The 24,912-nt window shown below is 50.3% G+C and overlaps 1 protein-coding gene across 1 annotated transcript in view; it reads right to left on the reverse strand.

Moving 5' to 3' along the window:
* Positions 1-24,912, reverse strand: part of FNIP2 (folliculin interacting protein 2) — an 86,729-nt gene that overhangs the window by 47,829 nt on the left and 13,988 nt on the right. Inside the window, exons 2-8 of the mRNA XM_024746139.1 lie at positions 15,798-15,924; positions 12,629-12,757; positions 9,653-9,753; positions 8,600-8,671; positions 6,553-6,653; positions 6,296-6,385; positions 4,950-5,021 (exon numbers count right to left, since the gene is read on the reverse strand). Coding sequence (XP_024601907.1) covers positions 4,950-5,021; positions 6,296-6,385; positions 6,553-6,653; positions 8,600-8,671; positions 9,653-9,753; positions 12,629-12,757; positions 15,798-15,924 — 692 coding nt within the window. The remainder of the gene's footprint in view (positions 1-4,949; positions 5,022-6,295; positions 6,386-6,552; positions 6,654-8,599; positions 8,672-9,652; positions 9,754-12,628; positions 12,758-15,797; positions 15,925-24,912) is intronic.

Genomic DNA, 24,912 nt, shown 5'->3' on the forward strand with positions numbered 1-24,912 from the left:
TGCCCGCATGCCCCACTCGTCGTCCTGTTAGAAACTGGAGAGTCGCCCTTTGTCCCCCCGCCATGCCCTGTGTCCCATTAGTCCCCGAGCCCCTCCAGGACCACCTTCCAGCACGGCTGAAACCCACCCCTCCTCTCTCCCGAGACCTTACCTGAACATTCCTAAGAGCAGCCGCTCAAATAACCTCTTGAGAATGAATTTACCTTTCTGATTCATCTATGCACAGGGGGGGACACATTCACAGTGCCCAGATGAGAATGCACTCCCTCCATCCCTGTCCAGGGGGGACCCCTTCCAGACACATTCGATGAACACGCTTTTCTATCTTTATATGTGGAGAGAGATCTTGTATATGCCCTTTTCCTCTTGAAACATAAATGACCGTTTACTGCAACTCACTGCTGATCAACTTTTCTTTTTCACTTACAAATATATCTGAGAGAACTGTTCTATTTCGAGGCCTGCTAGGCTGCCGTGCCCTTCCAACCACCGCGTGGGGCTGCTCTGTGGGACGAACGTGACTTAAGCAGGCCCTGGATGAACATCTAGGTCACCTCCAACGTTCTGCTAGTGACAACAGCTCATCGTGTGAGTTTCCTACTCCTACTTTTCACCCTCCACAAAGACACTAGAAATGGTTCTCAAACTTGCTATAAGTCAAGTCTATGAAGATGAACATCAGATTTTATAGATGTCTCCCTCACTTGGCTTCCTTAATACAAAAAATCAGGAAATAAGGCAAAGACCGTTGAGTAAACTGCTAATACTCTAAGGTAAAAAACACTGTGAGCTTGGTATTGAGTTTGTTCCTTTACTGAGGAAGTGTCTTTAAAAAAATAGGTGGATATAGTCTAACCCATTAAAGCAATAAATGGGATATCCTTGTTATTGCTCTACTACTTATTCTGCGTGTGTGACAAGCTATGTAAAGAGGCACTGGGGCACGTATCGTGAAGGGTAAAATGCATGAAGGCATAGAGCAGAATTAAGATTTGATTTCCTCTCTTATTATAGTAAAAGCTACTGAATAACCCAGAAAAAAGTTGGCTGTTCTTCTCAGGTACTATTCTAAGAAGGGAAAGAGGAGGAAAAACCCAATGAACTGTTTTTAAATATTTTATGCTAAGTCAGATAATCCTTCTACACTAGCTTTACAAACACATGCGTGTGCAAGCGCACGCACACACACACACCACACACAGCGGTGAGTTCGGGGAGAAAAAGTTAATGGGAAAAAAGTCTATCTTCTGCCCACCTCCCTCATCCTGTACCCCCTGCCCAACTGATCTACTTTAGCAATGAATATACGGGTGCAGTTTTTTCTGGAGCAGTTGGTGAGGCACCAAATAGACCTAAAATATGGAGCCAATCAGGTTCCCCCTTTAGCTGCCCCGAACAAGACTAAGTCCAAGGGCTCACAGGGCGCTGGTGCCTTTTGTGATGAGGCTCGCCCCCCCGCCCCCCAGTCCCCGACGCTGCGGGCACATTTTACCCGGGCAGCCCCAGGACCTACACCCCTGCACAAACGAGCTTCCAAAATGGCGCTTTTGCTCGACGCTGATGCAGTTCTTTCCTCCCTCCCAGCTGTCGTCCCTCGAACACCCCCGTCCCAGGCGCCACAGCCAGGCCCCCGGCTCCCACAGGGCGGGTGAGGCAGCACTCTTCACCTGCTGCTTTAACTCTGGGTTTACATGGAGCTTCCGGAGGGCGGGTGCTAAGGGTCACTCATCTTCTACATCGCCCCAGTTCTGGCAGAGCCTGCCAGCCTAGGGGGTACAAGATTTTTATTCAATAAATGTAATAAATGTGGCTTCACGGCCTGACTCAGGGCTACCCTGCCAACCCCTTCCCTTCACCTCGATTGTAGCAAACTGGCCCAACTGTGGAAGCCACCACGGTAACTGAGCTCTCCTACAACAGAGGGCCCTCGGGAGTGCAAATCCAGACAGCGCTTTGCAGCCCCGGGGCACACGGTGCACGAGGGGCACGCGGTCAGCACCCACAACATTCCTCCCTGACGCAGGCGGAAGACAGGTGCAGGGAAGGGGCTGGCGGAGGGCGACAGAGACCCTCGGTGTCTTGTCTTTCTGCCGGGGAACCGTACTGTGTGCTCTCAGACTCTTCATCCGGATCGAGTCCCTCTCTGTAGAGGATGATTTAAAAAGCAAAAAAAAAACATAGAAGCTTTTCTAAAGTTACTTCTTTACTGAACTACTGGGAAAGAAAAAGACTGTGAGGTCACTCTTCAGATGTGACTTGTGTGTTCAGAGTTTTGGGGCGGCCGCCATGCAGCCCGTTCATCATGAAGATGAACTGGTGTCAGCTGTGACTTCAGAGCTTCTGCTGGCCTGGTACTGACAGCTGCAAACATTCCCCATCTCCAAAGGCGCCAGCCTAGGTAACCTTGGCAACGAGTGACGTCTGCGGGACAAAAGGTCAGAGGAACTGCACACAAGCACTGCTCTCTCGTTTAAAAAAGGCATTTCCCACAGGAGCACTGGGGTAAGCACCCTGACGCTGCTGTGTGTGCCCTGCAATGAATCCATTACCTAAATGCGCCGCAGGCCGGGAGCCGGGTGTCTCGCCGTGGGGGGCGGTTTGCAGATAAGCCGGGCGGGGAGGGTGGGACGGCCCACGGGCTCACAGATGGCGGGCAACACGGAGAAATCCGCAGCACTCACGCGTCGCTGAATGTAGGTGCGGGCATCGCCGACAGCAGTACGCACAGAGACACAGACACACAGCCGGCACAAACTCACACTCCTGCTTGCTGGCGTCAAGGTGCAACAAGCGTATCTGGGTTCCAGACCCTGGGACCTAATTCCATCTCCAGTGAAAGGACAGGGCAACACGGAGACACAACTGATTCTAGGGATGGGGCAGGACATACATGAGGCACGTCTGGAGCATCCTGTAGTGCCAGAAAGCGAGGAAGCGCTACACACACACACACACACACACACACACACACACACACACACAGTGAGAGAGGTTAAAGAAACACTGGAGCCAATGGAAAGCGCTCCACGGCTTCCACGGCCAAAGCTGGAGCCATGTGAGCGACAAAATAAAGCAGTACTGGGGTGACCTGAAGTGTAAAGTAAGCATTCTGAGTCCACATTGATATGAACGACTGACTGGCTGCACGGATGAGGAAGGGGGACAGGCTGCCACGCAGAAGAGCTCCAAGCAGCTGACGCAGGGCCCTGCCCGCAGCAGACGGGGAGAGGCCACACAGTCACCGTGCCAGCCAGGTGACCAAGGCCACCATCAGCGGTCATAACTTACGCTGACAGTACATACCCTTGGTCGGGGGCAATGAAAGTGTCACCGAACCTCTGTGACCTCTCTTCCAAAAGCGGTCCACTCACGTGCAGAGCATCAAACAAATTCCAACAGCGGGCATTCTACACAGCACCTGGCCGCTACTTCCGGAGACTGTCACAGTCGTCACAAAACACAGCAAGTCTGAGGAACTGCCTGAGCCCAGCAGTCAAACAGACGTGACAACTGACCGCCCCGTCTCACGGGCTAAGGTGTTAACAACAGGGGGCTGCACCGCGGTTCCCCACGACCGTCTCGATTGCTCTGCAAATCTACAGCTGTTCTCAAAAACAAATCTATTGAAGATATTTGCCCCGTCTCTCAACTCTGCAGACAGGAAGTTACAAATTACAGAAAACAGGAATAAACCGTGGCTGTAATTTCTCTCCATCTTCCACTGCGAATTCAGCTCCAACAGTCGGAGTCGCTGCTCTGCTCCAGGACGAGGACCCTGGTCCACACAGTGCGGGCGACGTGAGGAACCAGCCACGGCAGGCGCACGAGCGGCCTTTGGTGGAGGGCGACCCTCCCAGGGCTGACCCGGGGGTTTCAGAGCTGCTCCCGGGACGGAAGGGGAGCAGAAGGCCCCCGGGGGCCCTGTGCAGCCAGCCCCCTATCTGCGCGGACTCCCAACAGGAGGGCGGGAGCCTCAAAGGAGACACGGTGGGTTCAGGGGCTGAACTGCCAACAAAGCCAAAGTTCACATTTGCATCACGTTCACCTCTGCCCCCTCCTCCCGAGAAAGCGTTCAGATCCGGCTGCTACTGACCTTTCACTTCAATGCCAACGCGGCCCTCAACTGTCCCGCTTCTCAAAGGGCAAGGGACACTCGTCTTGGGAGCAATTTAGAGTGGGACCTGGGACCCTCTGCTGCAGGGCTTGCACCTGGACACACCTCTCCTCCACCCACAGATACAAAGAAACTATAAGGGACTAAAAATAACTGGGGGCACGCGCAGTTGGGGCACATTACGGACAAAAGATACAAAGAGACCAAAAAACCCAACTGCCGCTTCTGAAGAGGCTGGAGCAAAAACAGGGCGCTGCACACGCCGTCTGCACTCAGCACCACCTAAGGGGCGGGCAGAACACCGAAGCCGCCCCTCTGGCCTGACTCCTGGACACACCCCTGCCCTCACGCCTTGTAAGGAGCTAGCTCATCCCCGCTCAGGGAGCGAGCCAGCAAGGGAACCTGTCCTTTGCTCTCCTTCCCTCATGGTGCAGCAGGGGCCCCAATAAAGCCTTGCCTCAATTTCTCGTCTGGCCTCTAGTCTATTTCTATTGCTCAAGGAGGCCCAGAACCCTGGTCAGTCACAACTTGCCATGAGGAGAGAAGGGGTACAGGAGACAAAATCTAGAACATCACAACTCCAGGACAGAAGCAGGTCACCGGACAGCCCCCATGGTCACAGCCAGAGAGATTCCCATGCACACTATCCTTCCCCTGGTTGGATGCTCAGGACCCAGCAGGTCCCAGGACCACTGCCTCAAGGAGGCTCCCCTCTTTTTGGCGGGACGCTGCTCGACGTACGTTCGTCTCGCAGGAGCCGTCCCCGTGCACGTCACACCCAGATCTCAGAGGGAGGGCTCGCTCCACGGGCGGCCGGCAAGAGGAAAGCACGTACCTGAGCGGGCGATGCCGCTGTCCCTGTCTTCGCTCTGCCCTCTGCTCGGCATGTCGACCGGAGTGCTGTGCACTGCAGGAAGCAAGGAGACCTGGTCACGGGGCTCGCAGAGGCGGGCTGCTCAGACCGCCTGCACTCGCTTTACGCCTGCTGGCGGTGACCGCACGAGGACACACAGGGAGGGACGGGAAAGCAGAATGCAGTTCAGAAAAGACGGGGGAAGGAGGGGGCAGAGGCCAGCGACCACCTGCCCGTGCCTGTCCCCTGGCAGCACTACAGAGGCTCTTCCGAGGGCCTCTCGCCTCTAAAAGGAGCCGAGTCATCAGCTGTGAGGACACTTCATACGACGAGCAGACATCCTCGAGCAGATACTTCCAGCCATTTTCCTCATTAGTAGTAGTTAGATAGCATTTAAGTATCTCAGTAGTTTCAATGTACTGAAATACTGCAAAATATTAATAAGGACTTTCAAAATGCTTTATAATCAGTTTCAGCAGTAACTACAGGCAACCTCGAGAAGAGAAAGGCTTGAAAACCATTTCAGGAATTTAAAAAACCCTTCTTGCCAGCTATTTTGTGAAGCGTGTTTATTTTCACAATTTTAAGGAGAGTATATAAACGTGTTATCCTCACCTGGAAGTAGGCAGGAGGGTGTCAGTCAGTTAAATAGGGTGCCTAGCATAGTTCGGCTACGGTGAAAAGCAGAATGCAGAATACCGTCTGCGGTAAACACGACCCCTAACGTTAGCAATGAAGGCTCCCACACTAGTTCATCACGCCAGCCTGCGGCAGACATTTGGCAGCCTGGGCTAGACGGCCAGGCCGGTCTCAGGATGTACCTACCCAGAGATGGAGGTGGCTACACCTGTAAAGAAGCTGGAAAGTACATTTGAACTACTTAAATGCTACGGACAGAGAGAGGGAGAGGGGGAGGGAGAGGGGGAGGGAGAGGCCGGTCTTCCATGCTCTTGTTAGAGTGACTTTTGAAGACACAGTGCAGGTAAGGGTGCAGGTGAAAAATGGATCAAAGATGCCACGGCAAAGAGAAACAGTTCGCGGCAGCGGAAGAGGCCGAGGAAAATCGGAAGATGTTATCCTCTTAGAAACACGAAGGGCTCATTTCAGATCCAAACCGGCTTACGCCGCGGGGGTATTAGCAGAGACGCTTCCAACAGGGGTTCTGGGGTGGAGGTTTCAGAACGCCAGGCGCTCGGCAGCATATGGAACTAAACATCTCACGAGCCCCTTGGATTTCTAGAGAGGCGCCCAACAGATTTGTTTCTAAGAACCTGCCCAGGAGTTACTAACGTGTGCAGGTCGTACCATACTCAGCATTCCACACAAACCTGCAAAGAAAGAGGCACTGCGGCTGAGCCGGAGCGGTCCTCCTTCAGCCGCCCCCGGGGGCAGTTTGCTGCCGCCTCCCTGCAGCGCACCTGGGGCGGAGACACACACGGGGGCGGACAAAGTACACACACAGAAATAAACGCAGATTAAAGATAATGCCACAGCAAAACAACACCACAAACTCAAAGAAAGCAAAACGGACACCCACGACGGCGGGACCCAGAAAGCAAGACCCCGCTTACGTGGCGGAGTTTACCTAGGGTACTTCCAGTACGACAGGGACCCAGGTTATTCTGATTTGTGTTCAGTTTCCCCACGTTAGGATCTTGGTTGATGTATTCGAAGCTGTCTTGCAAGCTGAGTCCAGAGAGGGAAGGAAGGGAGAGAGAGGAGAAAAACATCAAGGGACGAACAAAGCTGTTTGCTAACAGACAACTTTTCTTTATGAATTAATAAAGTCTCACATCTACCGAAGAGACTTAAACTTTAGGGGAATTTGTTGCAGGAAAAGACAAGAGAGGCTTTGGGAGGTAGTTCAACCTACAGAACTAAATGACACACTCCAAACAATTTCACAGTATTACGTAATGAGGGACACCGAATTCTAAAATCTTCCTCTGGTGACTGATACCTAGGATATGGCTATTCATTTCGAGGGTAATTTTACATAAACCCTCAAAATGAAATTCATTTTAACTCTTAGTTAACATCCACGAGCAATTCAGTAACCTTTTTCAGGAGGAGCATATAACAGAAAGTATGATTCTTACAGGAGTCTGATTTCACAACTTCTGAAAAGTTAGAATTACTCATAAACACACGTGAGAGAAGCAGCTTTCAATAATTTATTGTATTTGTTAACAAATGAAATAAAGATTTCGAGGATAATATGGCATAATGAAGCCAAAATAATTTTTACTTAAATCTGAGCTTGATATTTTATTAGAGGGAGTTAGTATAATAAATGTTCAGGTAATATCAAGGGTCAGAAAAATAATACCTCACAAAAAAATATCAATTCCTATACTGGCTTAAGTCATGACAATCCAGTGTTAAATGCTCAAAAAAGTAAATTCATTATTCTGTTGAAAAGTAAGCAGACTTACTCAAAGGTACCCAAATTTGAAGAGGAACATACTTTTAATTTCCTAGGACTGTAAAAAAATAACAGCCTTCATCTGACCCCTAAGAATACCCCTTTAATTTACAATAAACATTTCTTCCAAACTTAACCAAGTGTAATAAATGTTCTGTTGTTTTATTCAAAAAAGAAGTATGTGAAATATTTCTGCTTGAAAAATTCAAAATATACGAACAATTGTGCCAGACTAAGAGTTAAGTTAGACATTTAAGTATTCTTAGTCTACACAAAAGTGTAAAATTAAGAGGGGGAAAAAAACTCGGGAGTGGGCTTCCCTGGTGGCGCAGTGGTTGAGAGTCCGCCTGCCGATGCAGGGGACACGGGCTCGTGCCCCGGTCCGGGAAGATCCCACATGCCGCAGAGCAGCTGGGCCCGTGAGCCATGGCCGCTGAGCCTGCGCGTCCGGAGCCTGTGCTCCGCAACGGGAGAGCCCGCAATAGTGAGAGGCCCGCGTACCACAAAAAAAACCAAAAAACAAACAAACAAACAAAAACTCGGGAGTGAAAATCAAAATATTGCCTGGCCCGAGTCCTCACCGACCACAGAGGTTACACGGATGGCTCAGACAGACGATCCCTCCTGCCATTCAGGTGCCTCTCAGCTTGGGAAACTCACCCTGTGCCTCCTTCCTTCAGAAATAAATAAACGAGCAGACTGACAGGTGAGATTTTTTTGTTTAGTTTTGTTTTGCTTTGGTTTTGGTTTTGGCCGTGCCACGTGTGGGATCTTAGTTCCCCGACCAGGGATCACACCCGGGCCTCGGCAGTGGAAGCGCAGAGTCCCAGCCACTGGACCGCCAGGGAATTCCCGAGATTTTTTTTTTATAAGATGAAATAATATCCTTTTCCCCTTCACTTTTCATTTTCCAGGGAATGAGAACATGGTGACTGGCAGTAGGAACGGAGTGGATTAACAGGTGAAGACCCCCAATATATGTATGTAGACCATCACTTGTCTTCAAGGCCACCTGCTAAGGTCCAAGGCCTCTTCATACTCACTATGTATTGGACAAAGGCCACCTTGAAAACCCCTTTGTTAATGTGCACTCATCCTGCTTCTTACCTCAAAAAGCCTTATGGCCCTCAAAGAATGACTCTACCCAGAAACAGCCACTTGGAAAATTGGGGGGATGGGGAGGGGAGGGGGAAAATCCCACACTTACTTATTTGTACTCCCACAGAAGCTGCCCATTCTGGCGGAGAAGACTTTACTAACCATCAGCTGTGGAGGAGAACTGGAGAAAAAACAAACGGACAGAAGAGGGAGAGATGCATGGGGGTTTTTTTGTTGTTTGGGTTTTTTTTTAACTTTTTCTCAAGCTTTTATTCATTTCTATATCTTATTTTACAGAAAATGAGACGTGCATTTTTCAAATCACTGTATCAATGGGGTGTCTAGATTTTTTTCTAATTTTATCATTTTAAAATCCCAAGAATGTTAAAACCCTGAGAGAGAGCTATGGAGACATTGCCAGGGCCATTTTCCTTGGAGCAAATATTTCAGATGAACAAACTTCGCTTAGCAGAAATATTGCAAAGCAGAAGTTTGTTTTTTTCTCAGGGTATATTTTCCACCTGCCATGTGGCACAGATGAACAGACAGAAGGTTATAAGTGCAGGATTGGGAAAAGGCTTCCTTTCACACATCGTAGAGCTTGTGCCTCCAGCGAGTTAAATTCTATTCTGACATGCAGATAAGGAACGTGTTCTTTAATGTCGTCACATTCTGCTTTTTGCAGAAACTTTTATTCTAGACACCATTCCCTAGAAACAAAAATAAAACTCGGCATGCGTTCAATAATTTGAAAAAATATGTATCTCAATACAAGGAAAAAATCATGACAAACTTTAATCTGAAAATGGAAAATTTGTGAAATTCTGACTTTAAACTTTAAACTTAAAATATCTGAATAACTCTGATTAAAAGTATTGCTATTACTAACCTAGCAGATACTCAAAATGCTTTGGTACACATTTTTCACTTACAGTACTTAGCTAAAGCTTAGGATTTTGTCCTGCTAAGCTGATTCAAGGTCAGAGTGATGTAGAAAATGTCAGACTATTTTAACTGCTAAAGATATGCAGAAGGTATCAAGCGCTAGCAAATACGAGATGACAAAGTTTAGATTATTATTTTACTGCATAACAGTTTTGCGCATGTTTGAATGGAGTCATCATCCCCAAGCCACGTCTCACGAGCAGTGGACGGAACTCACCGTATGTAGTGAATCTTCAGGGTGGAGCCTTTGTAGCTCATGGCGACCGAGCCGAACATCATCTCCCCAAGCATGTTGACATCAGAGGCGGGGCGCGTGTACTACCAGACGTGCAAGAAACCAAAATTGTGTCGAGTACAACACGACAGAAAATAACGTGCAATTTTGTTGGTGATTAGAACCATTTCTCAAAGCAGCAACTGATCATTTTACAATCTTAATCTACAATGATGACTGCCTACTCTTTTCCCCAAATTATCACTAATGTTCACGATTTCTTCTTTATACACTATATCCTCGTACAGGATGCAAGCGCTTTACCAGAGTTCACTTTTAATCTGGTTATGAGAAACAATGACTTTCATCGTCCCCATTTACAAAGTCTAAATAGAAAGATTAAGCGACGGAAGAGGCAGAGTAACTCCTCTTGATACTGAGAACACATCCTGAAATGAAATATAGCTCAGGGTTATCCAACCAAAATCAACGTGTGGAACAAAAATGCCAATCGGTGTGGGCAGGGTTTTGTGGGTCCAAAAGATAACGGACAATCTGGTCACCCCAAAGTTTGACTGAAACATTTAAAAATTTTTTGACCCCCTAGCTTCTGACCAGTCTTCGGCATCCCCTTTATCACCGCAGAGGGTGGACGGCACCTTCCCCCGTCCCCCGCTATTCAAATGGCTCCTGTCACAGCCAATGGGCGCTTCCCAGTTGGCTTTATTAAACGTCTCACGGTATCTGATGCACATAATTGCTCTCCTTTTTATATTTTTTAAATTACTTTTTATTTTTTTTAGAAAGGCAGACTGCCACGTGCAGCACCTCATTTGGATGTGTCTGGAGTCTTGGAAGCTCGACTACCCTACGTTCTCCTACAAATGGACCTTGACAGCTTGTCTGCAGGTTCTAGCAGGGGAGCGCAGCTACTTGTATACCCCTGACCGAAGAACGGTCCTCCTCTATCGGGGAAGGTCGTCCTCTCCGACCAAGCGCGCAGCTTCGGGAGGGACATACCTGGAACGGTGAGGGAGGAAGGGGACTCCTGCCTAGCCAGCCCGATCGGTCAAATCAACCCTGGCGATCAATGGGGTGACAGATGTCGCAGCCAGATCGCCCTCACATCTTGCTCTCCCTTTTATTTTTTATTTTTATTTATTTTTTTGCGGTACGCGGGCCTCTCACTGTTGTGGCCTCTCCCGTTGCGGAGCAAAGGCTCCGGACGCGCAGGCTCAGCGGCCATGGCTCACGGGCCCAGCCGCTCCGCGGCACGTGGGATCTTCCCGGACCGGGGCACGAACCCGCGTCCCCTGCATCGGCAGGTGGACTCTCAACCACTGCACCACCAGGGAAGCCCTGCTCTCCTTTTTAAATCTCTACCTTCTCAAGTCATCCCTTGTACAGGGTCACTGTCTGCGTCCTCAACCGCTGCTGTGATTCCAGTTATTCCCGACGGGAACCCCCATACACCTTCATCTCGGGGCCCGGATTCCCCTAGAGCTCAGGCGGCTGGAAGCCAAACGCCCTCACTCACATGACGTAACACTGTGCGTACTGTGAACATATGATGACACACAGGTGCATGCGTTTGGATACAGGATGCTCAGCTCCCACTGTAAGTGATGGTGACACACACTGAGGATGGATGTGAGTGTCAACCAACCAAACCAGTGCGCACGACACCCGCACGGCCTGACCAAAACCGTACCTCCATCTCCTGTGACCCAGGCCACCAGCCAGACTGTCTGCTGCCTCGCTTTCTACCCAAGCAAGACCATGGCCATCAGCCTTTCAACTCCAAATCCACACACATACATGCATATGTCCACATACACGGACACACATATACACACCTACTTACACCTGCTTGCAAAGGAGGAAAGAGGAGCAGACACCTATCCGCCTGATTTAACGAGCCTGCTACCAACCTCTTCTCGCTTCCTGCAGACAGAAACTAACAGGCTTTCACCTTCTTTGTGAATAACTTCCACCCATCACCTCCATTTCTGAACCTGCTTTTTCTTGGGGTACAAGGTCCACGTGCCAACTGCAATTCTCAACTCGCTGAAAATTTCACCCTATGCTGTTGTACCCACATACTGCTTTGAGAGCCAGCAGCTCTGTGGAATAAGGGCAGACGTACAGCAGCGATCCCGACCGTGAAACGAACAACGTTCTATACACCTGTGGCTGCTGGTATACACCTCCCTGGCTTTGCTGTGTCAGCAACACGGTAGACAAAATTCCTCATAGCTCCGAAAATAAAAATAAACACTCATATATCCTCCATCAGGTAGTACCCTTCTGCTATTCAATATTTATGAAACCTCTTTCCTTGCGCCCAGCTGGCCAACATTTCTCAATATACCAGCCCTTCACACTTCACACTCCAGTTAGGTCTTGCCTTTCCATCTGCTCCTATACAAGGCTTTCTTCCTTCTACTGGCAAGTGCTATTTTCTCAGGATGACAATAATCATCCCCAGAATCCTCAGAGCTCTTAGAAAAAAAACTGGAAAACACATGTGCATTAATCTGGTTCTGACCAGCAAGGAAGCAAAACAGGAGGGTTTACCTCCTTTGCAATATTTCTCTTCATTCGGCGTGTGTTTCACTGGATCCCTGCTGCTCCGTTATAGTTTTTATCAAGAGATAAAGCCAAAGTGTGAGCACAGCACTGGCCTGAAACACCTAAGAGCCCGTTTTGGGGTTTTGTTTATTTGTTTGTTCTATTTTTATTGGAGTGGAGTTGATGTACAGTGGTGTGTTAGTTTCTGCTGTACGTTACACGTTATACACATATCCCCTCTTTTTAGATTCTCTTCCCATAGAGGCCATCACCGAGTACTGAGCAGGGTTCTGGATACTTAGTCTCCTATCCCAGGGACGGGGCCCTCAAGCAGCCATTATCCCCGAGGAGAAATGTCAGTAAATGGCTTCAGCCTACGGGGTATTCCGCACGCAAGGGTGGTTGTACCTGGTACTTTGGAAGCTGCTCCTTGGCATGTGGTAAAGATCCCCCGGAAGAGCCGTGGGAAGAGAGGCTGCCGCTGCCACCTCCTTGACAGCACTTGGCTGGCGTTTTCGTGGGGACGTCCTCCGTTTTCTGGGTGAACAGGGAGAGGAGGGTAAACACACTGCCACCGCTGAGCATACCAGGCTCCCCAGCACACGCTCACTGGGGGCCCCTTTCTCACATCGTTCTGTTCTGTTGAGCCTCAGCTGCATAGAAAAACCGGGGTGTTGTTGTTTTCTTTTTAACGAGGACAAAGAGTGGCTCCTGTGAGTCTATAACATTTGGAAGAGGAAGATGCTGAGAAGGGTGACAGAGGTGGTGGGTTATGTATTAAGACTATTCTCTTTATTTTATTATTATTATTTTGGCCGCACGGCTTGCAGGATCTTAGTTCCCTGACCGGAGGTTGAACCCAGGCACCCTGAACTGGAAGCGTAGAGTCCTAACCACTGGACCACCAGGGAAGTCCCCAAGAACACTTGACGTTTTAATTCATATTCTAAAATCATCGATGAAATCTGACCTCTGTTCTGGTTGTTAGAGGGTTTTTTAGTACTATGTAGAGTCATAATCTATAAAATTGATGAGGATACAGACATTGCTTCAAAGTTAAATTTTCCCCAAGCAAACGGAATTGAGAAGGCAGAAGTATTTATTCATTTGGAAAGACCAGCATGTGCTTTAATGACACACCTCCCCCCGCACGGCTTTAGAGAAAGTCATGAGGTCAAGCTTGTGAAAGATGAGGACAAAATGCTGGAACAGGGGCTGCTGTGATTACACAGCATGTGAGGCAACACGGCCTTCAAAGGTCACGGCTTGTAGAGGATTAGCTACTACACGTTCCCTACATGGAGTTCATGGCAGATTTTTATGACAGTGACACAGAGGCATAAGGATACACCTTCACTCACGTTTCCTTTCCTCCTAGGCCAAGGTACACTACTCCCTACGGAAGCAGCCTGTACCCTCCGTGATACGTTGTTTCTATCCTGAGTCTTCTTCGCTTTTTTGTGCGTAGATTTGCTTGGAAAAACATGAATGCAAGTGCAGCTTATCTAATCCCCAGTGTGACAGTCACACTGATGGTCGAATGCAAACGCCTGCAGTCACGTGCCTGCTGCTGACTCCTGACATTTCGTGCCTGCCCATGGGGTGGGGGGGCTGAAGATGGGGGAAGAACAGAAGGGGAACGGGAAGCCTGCCCCCAGCGGTCACGGGCGGGATGGCGATCCACGGCCCTGCAGGGCCCGGAGTGACACGCGGTCCACACCCGCCCCACACTGCTGGGCCCACTGGCCGCGCCGTCCACAACTGGCGACAGCTCCTGGTACAGTGAGCAGAGCCCCCGCTGGACTCCCTCTGCAGCCTTGGGCAGTTTCCAAGCCTCCCCGGGCCCAGCTGCCTCTGTGAGGAAATGAGTGCGTCCATCCCAGGAAGCGTCTGTTCCAGACTCCGGGGTCATCATTGCTCCTACAGACAGGATTCCGGTTATTTTTGCAAACAGGTGAGAATTTTTTCCCTCCACCTGCTGCCACCATCAGGAACCCTAGTGACGGAGCGTGGGTGTGCAACTACACCATCTGTGCAAGGCCTTGGGGAGACAGGAAGTGATGTGGGAAAACAGGGGGACGCCGTGTGCGGTCCACCAAACAAAGGGCCGAGTGCTGGCTCACCTGAACTAATACCAATCTACCATGGAAGCCTTCGCTGAATCACCGAGAGATTTCTCATCCCCCCTGCTCCAGCCACCCACCTAACAAGCCCAGCAACGGCTGTAATGATTAGCCACCTGGCCGGCTTCCACGTGAAAGCACCACGGGATCCGTACAGCTAAACCGCCTTTAACCAGACACTTCCTTCCTGCAGAAACGACCGTATCAGAAGCAGGACGAGACCTCAGCCCTGACGAGACCGAGACCCTGACATAAACTATTCAGCTACTTAGCTGCACGTTCTCTAAACTGCCAGGATTCGGTCAGTACAGGTTTCAGGTTACCGAACATGAAAAGAAGGAACACAAAGGGATTTATTTAAGTTGTAGACATCTGAATAACTGCTGAAAGGCGACAAGTCAGAAGTACACTGGATGGCCACCCTGAAGACTCACAGGGAGGACTAGACCCTGCTCCTGCCTGGACACATCACTCTACCTTTCCCATTCTGGCTCCGAGGGATGAAGAGCTGCTCTGTCCCCACTTTACCCACCCTCAGACCCCCACAGCCCATACCACCACCACCAGCACTACGACCACCACCATCACATCACCTCCATCACCATCACCTCCATCACTTCCATCACCATCCCCTCCACCATCACCTCTATCACTATCATCACCTCCATCACCACCAACACCTCCATCACCATCACCACCACCATCACTTCCATCACCATCCCCTCCACCATCACCTCCATCACTATCATCACCTCCATCACCACCAACACCTCCATCACCATCACCACCACCATCCCCTCCACCATCACCTCCTTCACTATCATCACCTCCATCACCACCAACACCTCCATCACCATCACCACCATCACTTCCATCACCATCATCTCCATCACCACCACCACCCTCACCTCTACCATCACCACCGTCATCATCACCACCACTACTACCCCCACACCGCCCTCCGCTATAAAAAGGAAATAAAACTTCCTTGGTCAAACAGGCTTGGGTTGCAGGCCCTTTTGCAGACGACAGTGCATGTCAGCACCCTGCAGCCCCGTGGCAAGGAAAGCGCTCCAGTTTTGTCTAACCCGGTGCTATGTATCACCTCTTACTATCTATGGGTAATACCAGACCTTCCCTTCAGGCAAACGCTTCATGAATTTTAGCATTCTCAGTTTTCCCATTGACGGCACACGCTTGGCATCAAAGTCCTACTGGATTGCAACTTACCAGCAAATTCGCTTCCGGTAACGTCTAAAGCACGATGCTTAGCGTCTGCACGATGACTTGCTAACCATCTCACCCGTGTATATTAGTAAGAACGCAAATGGGGTGGGCGGAGGGGCCTCTGCCCGTGTGTCCTCCGAGCCACTGACGGCGCTGTGCGGTTCAGCCCAAGGAGCGGGCAACGGACCAACAAACAAAAAGGAGGAAAGCAAACCCGCATTTCCTACCTGAGCTGCCACCTCCTCGATCTTGTGAACAGCTTTAGAGTCAAACAAGACTTGTCTGCCTCTCCTTTCACAGTCCTGGTAAACTATCAGGCGAATCTCGTTCAGGTCCAACTCCGAACAGGACCAACTGTGGATTCACAAGAGAGAAAGAAGTCGTGTCAGCGGCGACGCTTGGGATGGTCACAGACAGACAAGTCTCCCAGCCGGTGTCCGCCTGCACACGGAAGCCCCAGTGTGCAGAAGGCGTGATCCCCACAGACCCGGGCACACGGCCCTGTCCGTGGACTCTGATGGGCCAGTGCCCATGACCAAGGCTGGGAAGGCTCCTGAGATGATAAACCACTGGAGAGAAAGCTTCTCCTTCCAAAGCAACTTTGGGCAGAGACATCAGGCAGGAGTGGCCAGGGCTGTGAGGGAGCTGAACCCGGGGCCTGGGTTCTGGGGGCGTCACAGCTGAGGTCGGAGGCTCTGGAGCGTTCACGCCTCTGCGCCATCGGGCCAGGAACCTGCAGCCTGTCAGGGGAGCCCTCGCTTTTCCTCTCCCACCCACCCAGGCTCAGGACAAACAGAGAGGGCTCACATGTCCTGAAACTCAGTCTTTTCTTGTATCGTGGCTGGTCTGACACAGAAGTTTGGAAAACCAAGTGCATCACGGTACAGCGTCTGAATGGCGGAAAGTGACCATCAGCGATAAAGCCAACCAAAAGCCACTGGGACAAAACTGCTCCGAACGCAGGTTCGTTCTCGAGCAGCAAGTGAAATCAGAACGCGAGGACTAAGAAAGGGCAACCATCAAGATGCACGGCTTCGGGCATCTTCAGTTATGTGTCTGTGAACCAGTCGACACAGATCTGAGTGCCTGCTGTGTAACCGTCACCGTGCTCGAAGCTAGAGATTGAGCAGTTGTTTAACGAAGCAGACTTTGTCCCTGCCCTCAGGGAGGACACAGTTCAGTGCGGAACACTGGGCGAGTCGTCACAGGTGTCCCAGTGCAAGAAAGAAAAGGATGCGGTAAGACTCATATTTTCAAGTTTAAGCGGTGCCAGGGAATGGCAGGGAAGTCCCTAGGGTTTAAGGAAGGGACATTTAAGCAGGACTTGAAGAAGCAGGAGTTAAAGAGAGGTAACGTGTGGGAATGAAGGACACAGCAGGAAGAGGACGGGACGGAGGAGATGCAGGAAAAGACAGGCAGAGGGAGACAGCGAGCTGCGGAGGGCGGCAGCTCATCCCTGAGCGCAGGCGAGCAGGTCGGGAAACTCAGCCTGCACTTTCCAGAGATCAGTTTGCAGCTCTAAGGAAAACAGGGCTGGGGCGGATTAAGACTGGAAGCAGGAGGGCCAGGTAGAATTTACTCTTCAGAGCTTGGGCCCTTCAAACCTAGGCTAGAGTGACGGCAGCCGGGGGGAGGAGAGGGGACGGGTACCGGCGGCAGGTTCAGTGTGGACGGAGGCCGGCGGGCGCCAGGCGCTGCGAGCACAGAAAAGGAAGGTGGTGGCAGACGGAGAGTTAGAGGACAGACGACATCACACTGTAAAACAGAGATGGTGTAACAGAGTGAAGTCACACACATGTGGATACAGATCCACATCCTCTGAGATCCGTTTCTCCATCAGTGCGACGGACATATTAACACCAAGCTCGCAAAGCTGCCGTAGGAATTAAATGAAAGTGCTTTACACAGCAGCTGACACAGGTAAGTGCTCGAAATGCTAATAATTACCTAAAGAACTGTTCACGCTAACGATTTTTTAGAAACATCGCCACAGCATCTGGTCCCCAGCCACGAATTGTGCATCACTGGTCCTTTCCTTGTCAGGCTGTGGTAGTTAACACAGAACACGTGCTTTTCGGGGAGCAGATCTGTTGTCTTAAATCCTAGCCTCCAAAACATCAAGTTCTGGTTGCACCTTCTCAACAGCCTGTGCTCTAAGCTGCCAGGCCCAGCACCCTTGGTGCTGGTTTTTTGGGGGTTTTTTTGCGGTCCGCGGGCCTCTCACTGTTGCAGCCTCTCCCGTTGCGGAGCACAGGCTCCGGACGCGCAGGCTCAGCGGCCATGGCTCACGGGCCCAGCCGCTCCGCGGCATGTGGGATCTTCCCGGACCGGGGCACGAACCCGCGTCCCCTGCATCGGCAGGCGGACTCTCAACCACTGCGCCTCCAGGGAAGCCCTGGTGCTGGTTTTGATACAACTCGGCAAGTTTGTTTCAGAAGCTGATTGTCTCCTGCTCTCGGTCCAGGCCTGGCTGGTTGGACACGTCCCCCTAACCCAAACTGGGCTGCGCAGCCGGGGCCTGTTTTTTGCCGTCGCGAGCTGAGAGCTGACCTGAGGACCGAGTCACCAGAGGAAGCAGAGGGGAGCCGTCAGCCAGCTCTCTGTCACCCCAACCCGACAAGTCCCGAAGGAACCATGACATTTTACACCAGGTCATTAAAAACACCCTCTGCAAATTACTAAAGCACAGTACACAGGTCGAAGTCATTCACATCGAAAAAGCAACAAAGATTTAATGGCTTTTTGTTTTCATGCTCAATCTGTTTTGCCCCAACAATGACATCTTGTCAAAACAGCGTTATCATTTACAAAGCAACCTGCTCAGTCCTTATTTCTGAGGGTTAACGGTGACTCAAATGTCAGTCGAACTGAGGACAGCCCCTCTGGAAGAGCTAAGATTTAATAATGATCACAACACCCTATAAAACATTTCACGTGATTTTTCAATTTAAAAAGACGAAAAGAAAAGACGTGGGAAAGGAAAACCATGTATGTCAGATGGTCCAACTTTTTGACCATCCGAATACTTTATAAAGCATTTTCTAAAATACGAGGAAAACTCTATTTTTCTTCTTGCCCATGAATAGCGTCACTGATTTAAGACCTAACTGTAATTCTGGCGTCCCCCGTCTCTGACCTTAGAGGGAGTCACAGTCGAGTCACCCGGGACAGGAAATGCAGGCAGTTAAACGATGCTTCCGAAGGAAGCAAGCTTGGGTCCCCCCTGGGCTCTGGCCTCGCCGTAGGTCACAAGGACGACAGGCGCTCAGGTGCGGCCCCCCAGCACGCCGCGGGCTCCTCCGTGCCACCCTCGAGTCACCCGTGGCCACAGCCATACATATTCCCTTCGTGCCCACACTCACCCCAACCCCCAGACACCGTTCCTGGAGCTTTGCTGAGGGTGACTCTCTGCAGGATTGCAAGAGGCTGAAAAACGAGCCTTGCGCCTTTGCCGTAAAACATCTGGCTACAGCTGTAAAGACACTTACTCTCATCAGAAATACCCTGTGTCTTGGCTTTTGTTGAAAGCAAGGGAAGATCACTGCCCCTGGCATCGGGGGACACGGCATTATTTGTCTACCTTATGGTCACAGCTGTACAACCTGAGGCAGAAGAAAATAAGATGGTTTGTCTATCCTTCCCTACTGTAAAATTTAAACAGAAGTACTTAGATAGACCCTTTCCAGTTTTAAAATTCCACAATGTGAAGATTTGCCCGGTTGGAACTAAACCAGATCTTGTTTCTGGAGCTGGTCATCAAGAGCGCGAAGTGAGGGACCAAAGTCTCAATCACTTACCTGAAAGGTGACAAGCAATAATCGTTCAAATGATTGTAAGTAGAGAAAACAGAATCGTCTTTAAGGTAGATATAACCATGTGCTGCGGCTGAACTGTGTCCCCCCAAAAGAGATGTCCAGTTCCTAATTCCTGGTACCTGTGACCATGACGTTGTTTGGAAACAGGGTCTCTGCAGATGTCATCAAGGTGAGGCCATCCTAGATCAGGCTGAGCCCTGATCCAAGGACTGGCATCTTCTTAAGAGGAGGGAAATCTGGACACAGACACAGGGAAGATGGCTGTGTGATGTCAGAGGCAGAGATCGGAGCTGCGGGCTACAAGCGCAGGAAAGCCAAGGAATGCTGGCCCTCGGGGGGTAGGGGGTGGATATTACAAATAAGAAATGTCCTTATTCCTAAGAACTTGAAGAGGCAGGCACGTCGGTGACCAGAGAAAACAAGAGGACAAGGCACAGGAGACGTGCCCGGGAGAAGCAGCGTCTGGACTGGAAGGAGTGAAGGGTGGCCAGGCTCGGACGTGGCAGCAAGTGGGAAGTCGCTGCAGGCCGAGGGCAGGGCACAGGCCCACGGTCGAGCGGCACGGCGTCCAGGGCTGGGGCGGCTAGGCTAGGGCTCTTGCAGCAGGACCGCACAGAACTGGGAAGTTCAGGACTTCCAGAGCAGGACCCTGACTGCTACGTCAAGGAACGTGTGTCCGCTCCACAAGCAATGGGGTGTGTGCCATTCCAGCCTCCTGAGAGAGCGACTGACACGATCAGACCTGTGCTAGGAGAGGACTGAAGCTGCCTGAGAAACCATCTTCTGGGAAATGGAGAGGGGCCCTGACCTGCGCACCCAGGGTTTCCAGGCCTTGAGCTGGCAAGGACCAGGCCAGGAGGTGTCAGGTTTGCTGCAGTGATTTGTCCCCCGGGACCTGCAGGGTGGGCGTCGGGTTCCTCCCCTGAACATTTGCAAGAATCAGGCTGGAAGTGGGCTCAGTACGTCCGGTGGAACCACGGTCTATAAGAGAAGAAGACCTCAAAAATATTCTTCCTCTGGCTCTCACGCAAGGAAACAAAAATCGTCAAAGCCAAGTTCACGGGAGGAGTTGAAAGACCGTCTTGTGATCTGAGAATGCGAATGTTTAAAGAGTCAGGTATGCTAGGGAACTTTAAATGGTCCAAGAGAAAGGAATATGAAACACCACAGAATCAACAAAACCGACAATGATGGTCACAACAAAGACTGGCAAACACCATCCATCCATCCACCCAGCAGCTCCAGGCCCTGGGTACGGCCACTGCTCCCATGAACTCACTGTGCTCGTGGTGACGTTTTCCCACCGTGAAAATAAAGGATCAGCAGGGTGGAGGAAAAAGGGAAGTTGTGTTTGATGAGATGGCGATCAGAGCTCACCCCGTCAGCACAAACGTGTCAGCACAAATGTGTGCTAACTTCCCGCCCAGTAGCAAGCTATTTATTGCAAGAAAACAAAATTATGTAGATACATGGCAGTAACATATTTGGAATTCCTTGTTTCTTTTTTCCTAGGTTAGTAGCTCAGGAAGATGGCTAGCAGGAAAAGTAATTTCCAAATGAGCTGATTTGTCTTTTTTCCTCTATTTTGCTCTGGTACAACTTCAGCTCCACAGACTGCCTGGTTTTTAGTTTCAGAAGACCTACACAAAAATTCACCTCTGAATTGCTGTCCTGGGGTCAAGAGCATAGTGAAAAAGTACTTAAAGATTCAGATGCTCATCAGCAGCTTTAATACATAATACGAACCTAGAGGTACAGTTTTTAAACGATTCAAATTAAACGTACCCCGCTGTTATTTTCCCAGAAGAAATTTATATTGGATATTGGCTGCAACTTTTTTTTGTCTTTAAGAAAGCAGGTGATAGGGCTTCCCTGGTGGCGCAGTGGTTGAGAGTCTGCCTGCCGATGCAGGGGACACGGGTTCGTGCCCCGGTCCGGGAAGATCCCCCGTGCCGCGGAGCGGCTGGGCCCGTGAGCCGTGGCCGCTGAGCCTGCGCATCCGGAGCCTGTGCTCCGCCACGGGAGAGGCCACAACAGTGAGAGGCCCGTGTACCGCAAAAAAAAAAAAAAAAAAAAAAAAAAAAAAAAAAAAAAAAAAAGAAAAAGAAAGCAGGTGATAAATAAAGGTAAATCCTTTATTGCTTTTGTAAAAGAAATGTGGACTGAAAGAATCAATCCCCACTGTGGGCAGCCTGGCTTGGCAAAAGCACTGTAACCTGAGCCCCAGTGACCACGCCTGCATTCGGCCTGACCAGGTGCCATGAAAGACACCGGGAAGCGAAATCAATGAGCTCGGTGCCTACCTCCAAATGCTTACAATCCGACATGGAAGGGCCAACGCACAGACCAATCGGTAAACGCTACCGTCATGGGGATGGAGATAAACATCTACAGAAGGAAGGAGAGGTCAAGTCTGCCTAGCGGGGGTGAAGCGTGGGGCGAGGTCACAGACGACGTGACACCTGGAAAATGGGTGACCCTCTAGGGTAGACCGAGCTCCCAACTCCAGCGCGGCCACTTTCACCCCAGGTGACTCTGGGAAGGCACCGACTCCAAAGCTCAGCTGTCCCCAAAGGCAGCCCTCACCTGCCTCACCAGGTTGCTGGGAAAGACAGAGAATAAGGATGAAAGTACTTTCATAACTGTAACGCAGGTCTCAAAGGTGAGTTCAGATACACGGTCCCTTAACTGAGATCCTTGGGTCCAGATGTTTCAGAATTCGGAATTTTTTTTAATTTTAGAAAGAAGCTTATACCACATATTATATAACAGCTCCTTTAGGGCCTGAGATGTAATCAAACCCCAACGTCGAACAAATTAGAATCTCACCAGCCCAAGCGATGAATGTTTATACTAAACGGATTATCAAGAGACTATTATGAATAGTTCAGGTCAGTTTCAACTTTTTTTTCAGAGGTTTTAGGATTTGGGGACTGTAGGATAAGAGGTTGCTGCCCAGTGTCAAGGCCAGAAGTCCCCTCTACATCACCCCAGATACGAGCGGTCCTAAGGAGCTGGCGGTGGAGGCTGACGCGTAGGGAGGCCGTCGGTGGCTGGGAGCGCGGTTCCCGCCGAGACAGCCCTATGAATGTCCACGCCGGTCACGAGCTCAAACCACACAGCCTTCACGTAATATGTTCACACAGCAAAGACAGAACGTCATGCATCACCACATGGTCTGAGGTTTGGGAGCTACGAACAGGGAACTGTGAAACACCGAAGAGGAAAGACAGATCCCGTCCATCCTTCCTGAGCTCGGGGTGACGTCGAGTAGGACTCGGAAGCAGGTGGAGTCTGTGTGGCGCTCCCGGTCCCCACAGCCCCTGGCCGGGACCAGGCTGCATGCCAGACGCCCGGCCCCCTGCCCGGACGAGCATCTGACCCCAGTGCCCCCTCCTCTGTAAGAGACGGACTGCGGCCAGAATGACCTCCAAGGTCTCAGCCTTCCGACTCTGACACAAACCATCTATGGGTGTGCAGAGTATAACTCAGAACAGGTGACCTCAGCCGGGTACGAAGAGGACAGCCACCTTCGTGGACTAAGTTCCATCCCTGCATGGTACCCCTCGCCTTCCTACAGGGAGTCTGCACTGTGATACAGAAGCAGCACAAACACACCTCGAATCGGCAGAACCTTCAGAGATGGCTGGCAAAGTCTGAAGGGGAAAAGCGCAAGTTCTCTCGAGGCAAGAGTGACGCTGAGTGGGCAGGTGTCCCTGAGGGGCACCGCACCAGCCGGGATGCCGCCCTCGCTGGCTTCCCAGGTTCCGTTGTGGTTATCAACAGGTTCTTCCCTTTCTCCTCTTTAAAAACTTACAGAATTTCTAAATACGGCTCATATTTTCCAAAAGCGTTCCTTGAATTTTCAAAAGAGCACTGCTAATTCTTTTCTTGTATCTAGAAGCTAGAAACTATTTTTTTTTAAAAGCAGCTTTGCAATCCACCTCCACACATGCATTAATTCACTATTCCCTGAGCTAATTCTTTCACACTCTTGTCAGCATAACCCAAACCATCAATATGCATCCCTGTATCCCAGGACGGCTGAGATGTAATTTTCACCTCCGGTCAAAGCTAACTTGCATCAACATGACTCCACAGCTTTTCCTGAAGGGAAGGTTTCCCAGCCTCCCCTCCACCCAGGGAAACTGTCTTACTCATAACAGGTAAGTGAATGAATTTCGAAGTAAACATTCAAGACATAGCCTTATACATGAGTTGATTCTAGATCCATTTACCTTGCACACAGATAAGGTAACGATTCTTTTCCCCTAGAGGTTTCTAGAGGTCAGTTTTTCTAGAGGTTTTCAGAGGTTAAAAGCATGATTCTTTCCATAAGAGCTTGTGTTTGCAAAATGGGAAAGTCAAAATAAGTAGAAGCTGTACCTATCTTTGGTCGTAAACTATTATCCCTAGAAGAGACGGGTATAGGCGAGTAGGTGGGGGAGGAGTGGGGGGGCAGTGCTGCAGGGCAGGGGCCAAAATAAGGAAAACAGAGAGAGAGTGGGAGAGAGAGAGAGAGAGATGGGTACAAACACACATACTCACATACTCTTTGACCCAGCAATTCCACTTTAGGAATTCATCCTACAGATCAACTTACATCGGTCCAAAATGATTACGCACAAAAACGGATCCACTGCAGCACCGTCTGGAGCAGTAAAGGACTGGAGCTAAGTGTTAGTATGGGATGGTACATCCCTACAATGGGGTGCTACACGGATACAACCCCAAATGGGGAGCTCTCCTCATGTGATGACAGAATACGCGCTAGGACATCACTTCAACTGGAAAAAACAAGTATAAGACGCTGTGTATAGAAAGCTACCGTATGTATTTTTGAAAAGGAGACACAAGGAGAAAACTCTGGATTTTATTGTATTTGCACAGAGTACGTCTAGAAAGACGTGTAGCTGTAAGACTGGTGCCATCTGGAGCAGGGGGCTGGGTTGTTGGGAGAGAGAAGCAAGTGGGCCCCTCCTTCCAGGGCACAGGGAGAGGGCTTCCTGACACCACCTGATGCACGTCTGCCAGGGCCGCAGAGCAAGGGAGCTGCAGGCTCGGGGCCGGGCAGCCTGCGTTTGCGCCCTCGCCCTGCCTCTTCCCAGCCGTGCAGCCTGGCAAGCACCTCCCTCTGTGTTCCTCGGCATCCCCACCTGCAGAATGGGGATGACGGTGGGACACTCCTCACGAGCGCTGACTTGAGGGTTAACTGCAAAGTGCTTATCGCAGAGCCAGGCCGCTGGTCAGCGTGCTGCGGGGATTCACTGAGCCTCTGCAGCTTTGGGGGCTTCCCTGGCGGTCCAGCGGTTAAGACTCTGAGCTTCCACTGCAGGGGGCGCGGCTTCCATCCCTAGTTGGGGAACTACGATCCCGCATGCCTCTCGGCACAGCCAAAAAAATAAAAATAAAAAAGTTAAAAAACAAAAAAAAAGACACGGTGGCTTTTGAATATTTAACCGTGTGACTGTACTCTCTCTGGAAAAATTAAAAATAAATAATGAAACTGAGGAATACAGCAGGAACA

This window comes from Neophocaena asiaeorientalis, unplaced genomic scaffold (assembly GCF_003031525.2).
Source record: "Neophocaena asiaeorientalis asiaeorientalis breed wild unplaced genomic scaffold, Neophocaena_asiaeorientalis_V1.1 scaffold51, whole genome shotgun sequence".
NCBI classification, from domain to species: Eukaryota; Metazoa; Chordata; class Mammalia; order Artiodactyla; family Phocoenidae; genus Neophocaena; species Neophocaena asiaeorientalis.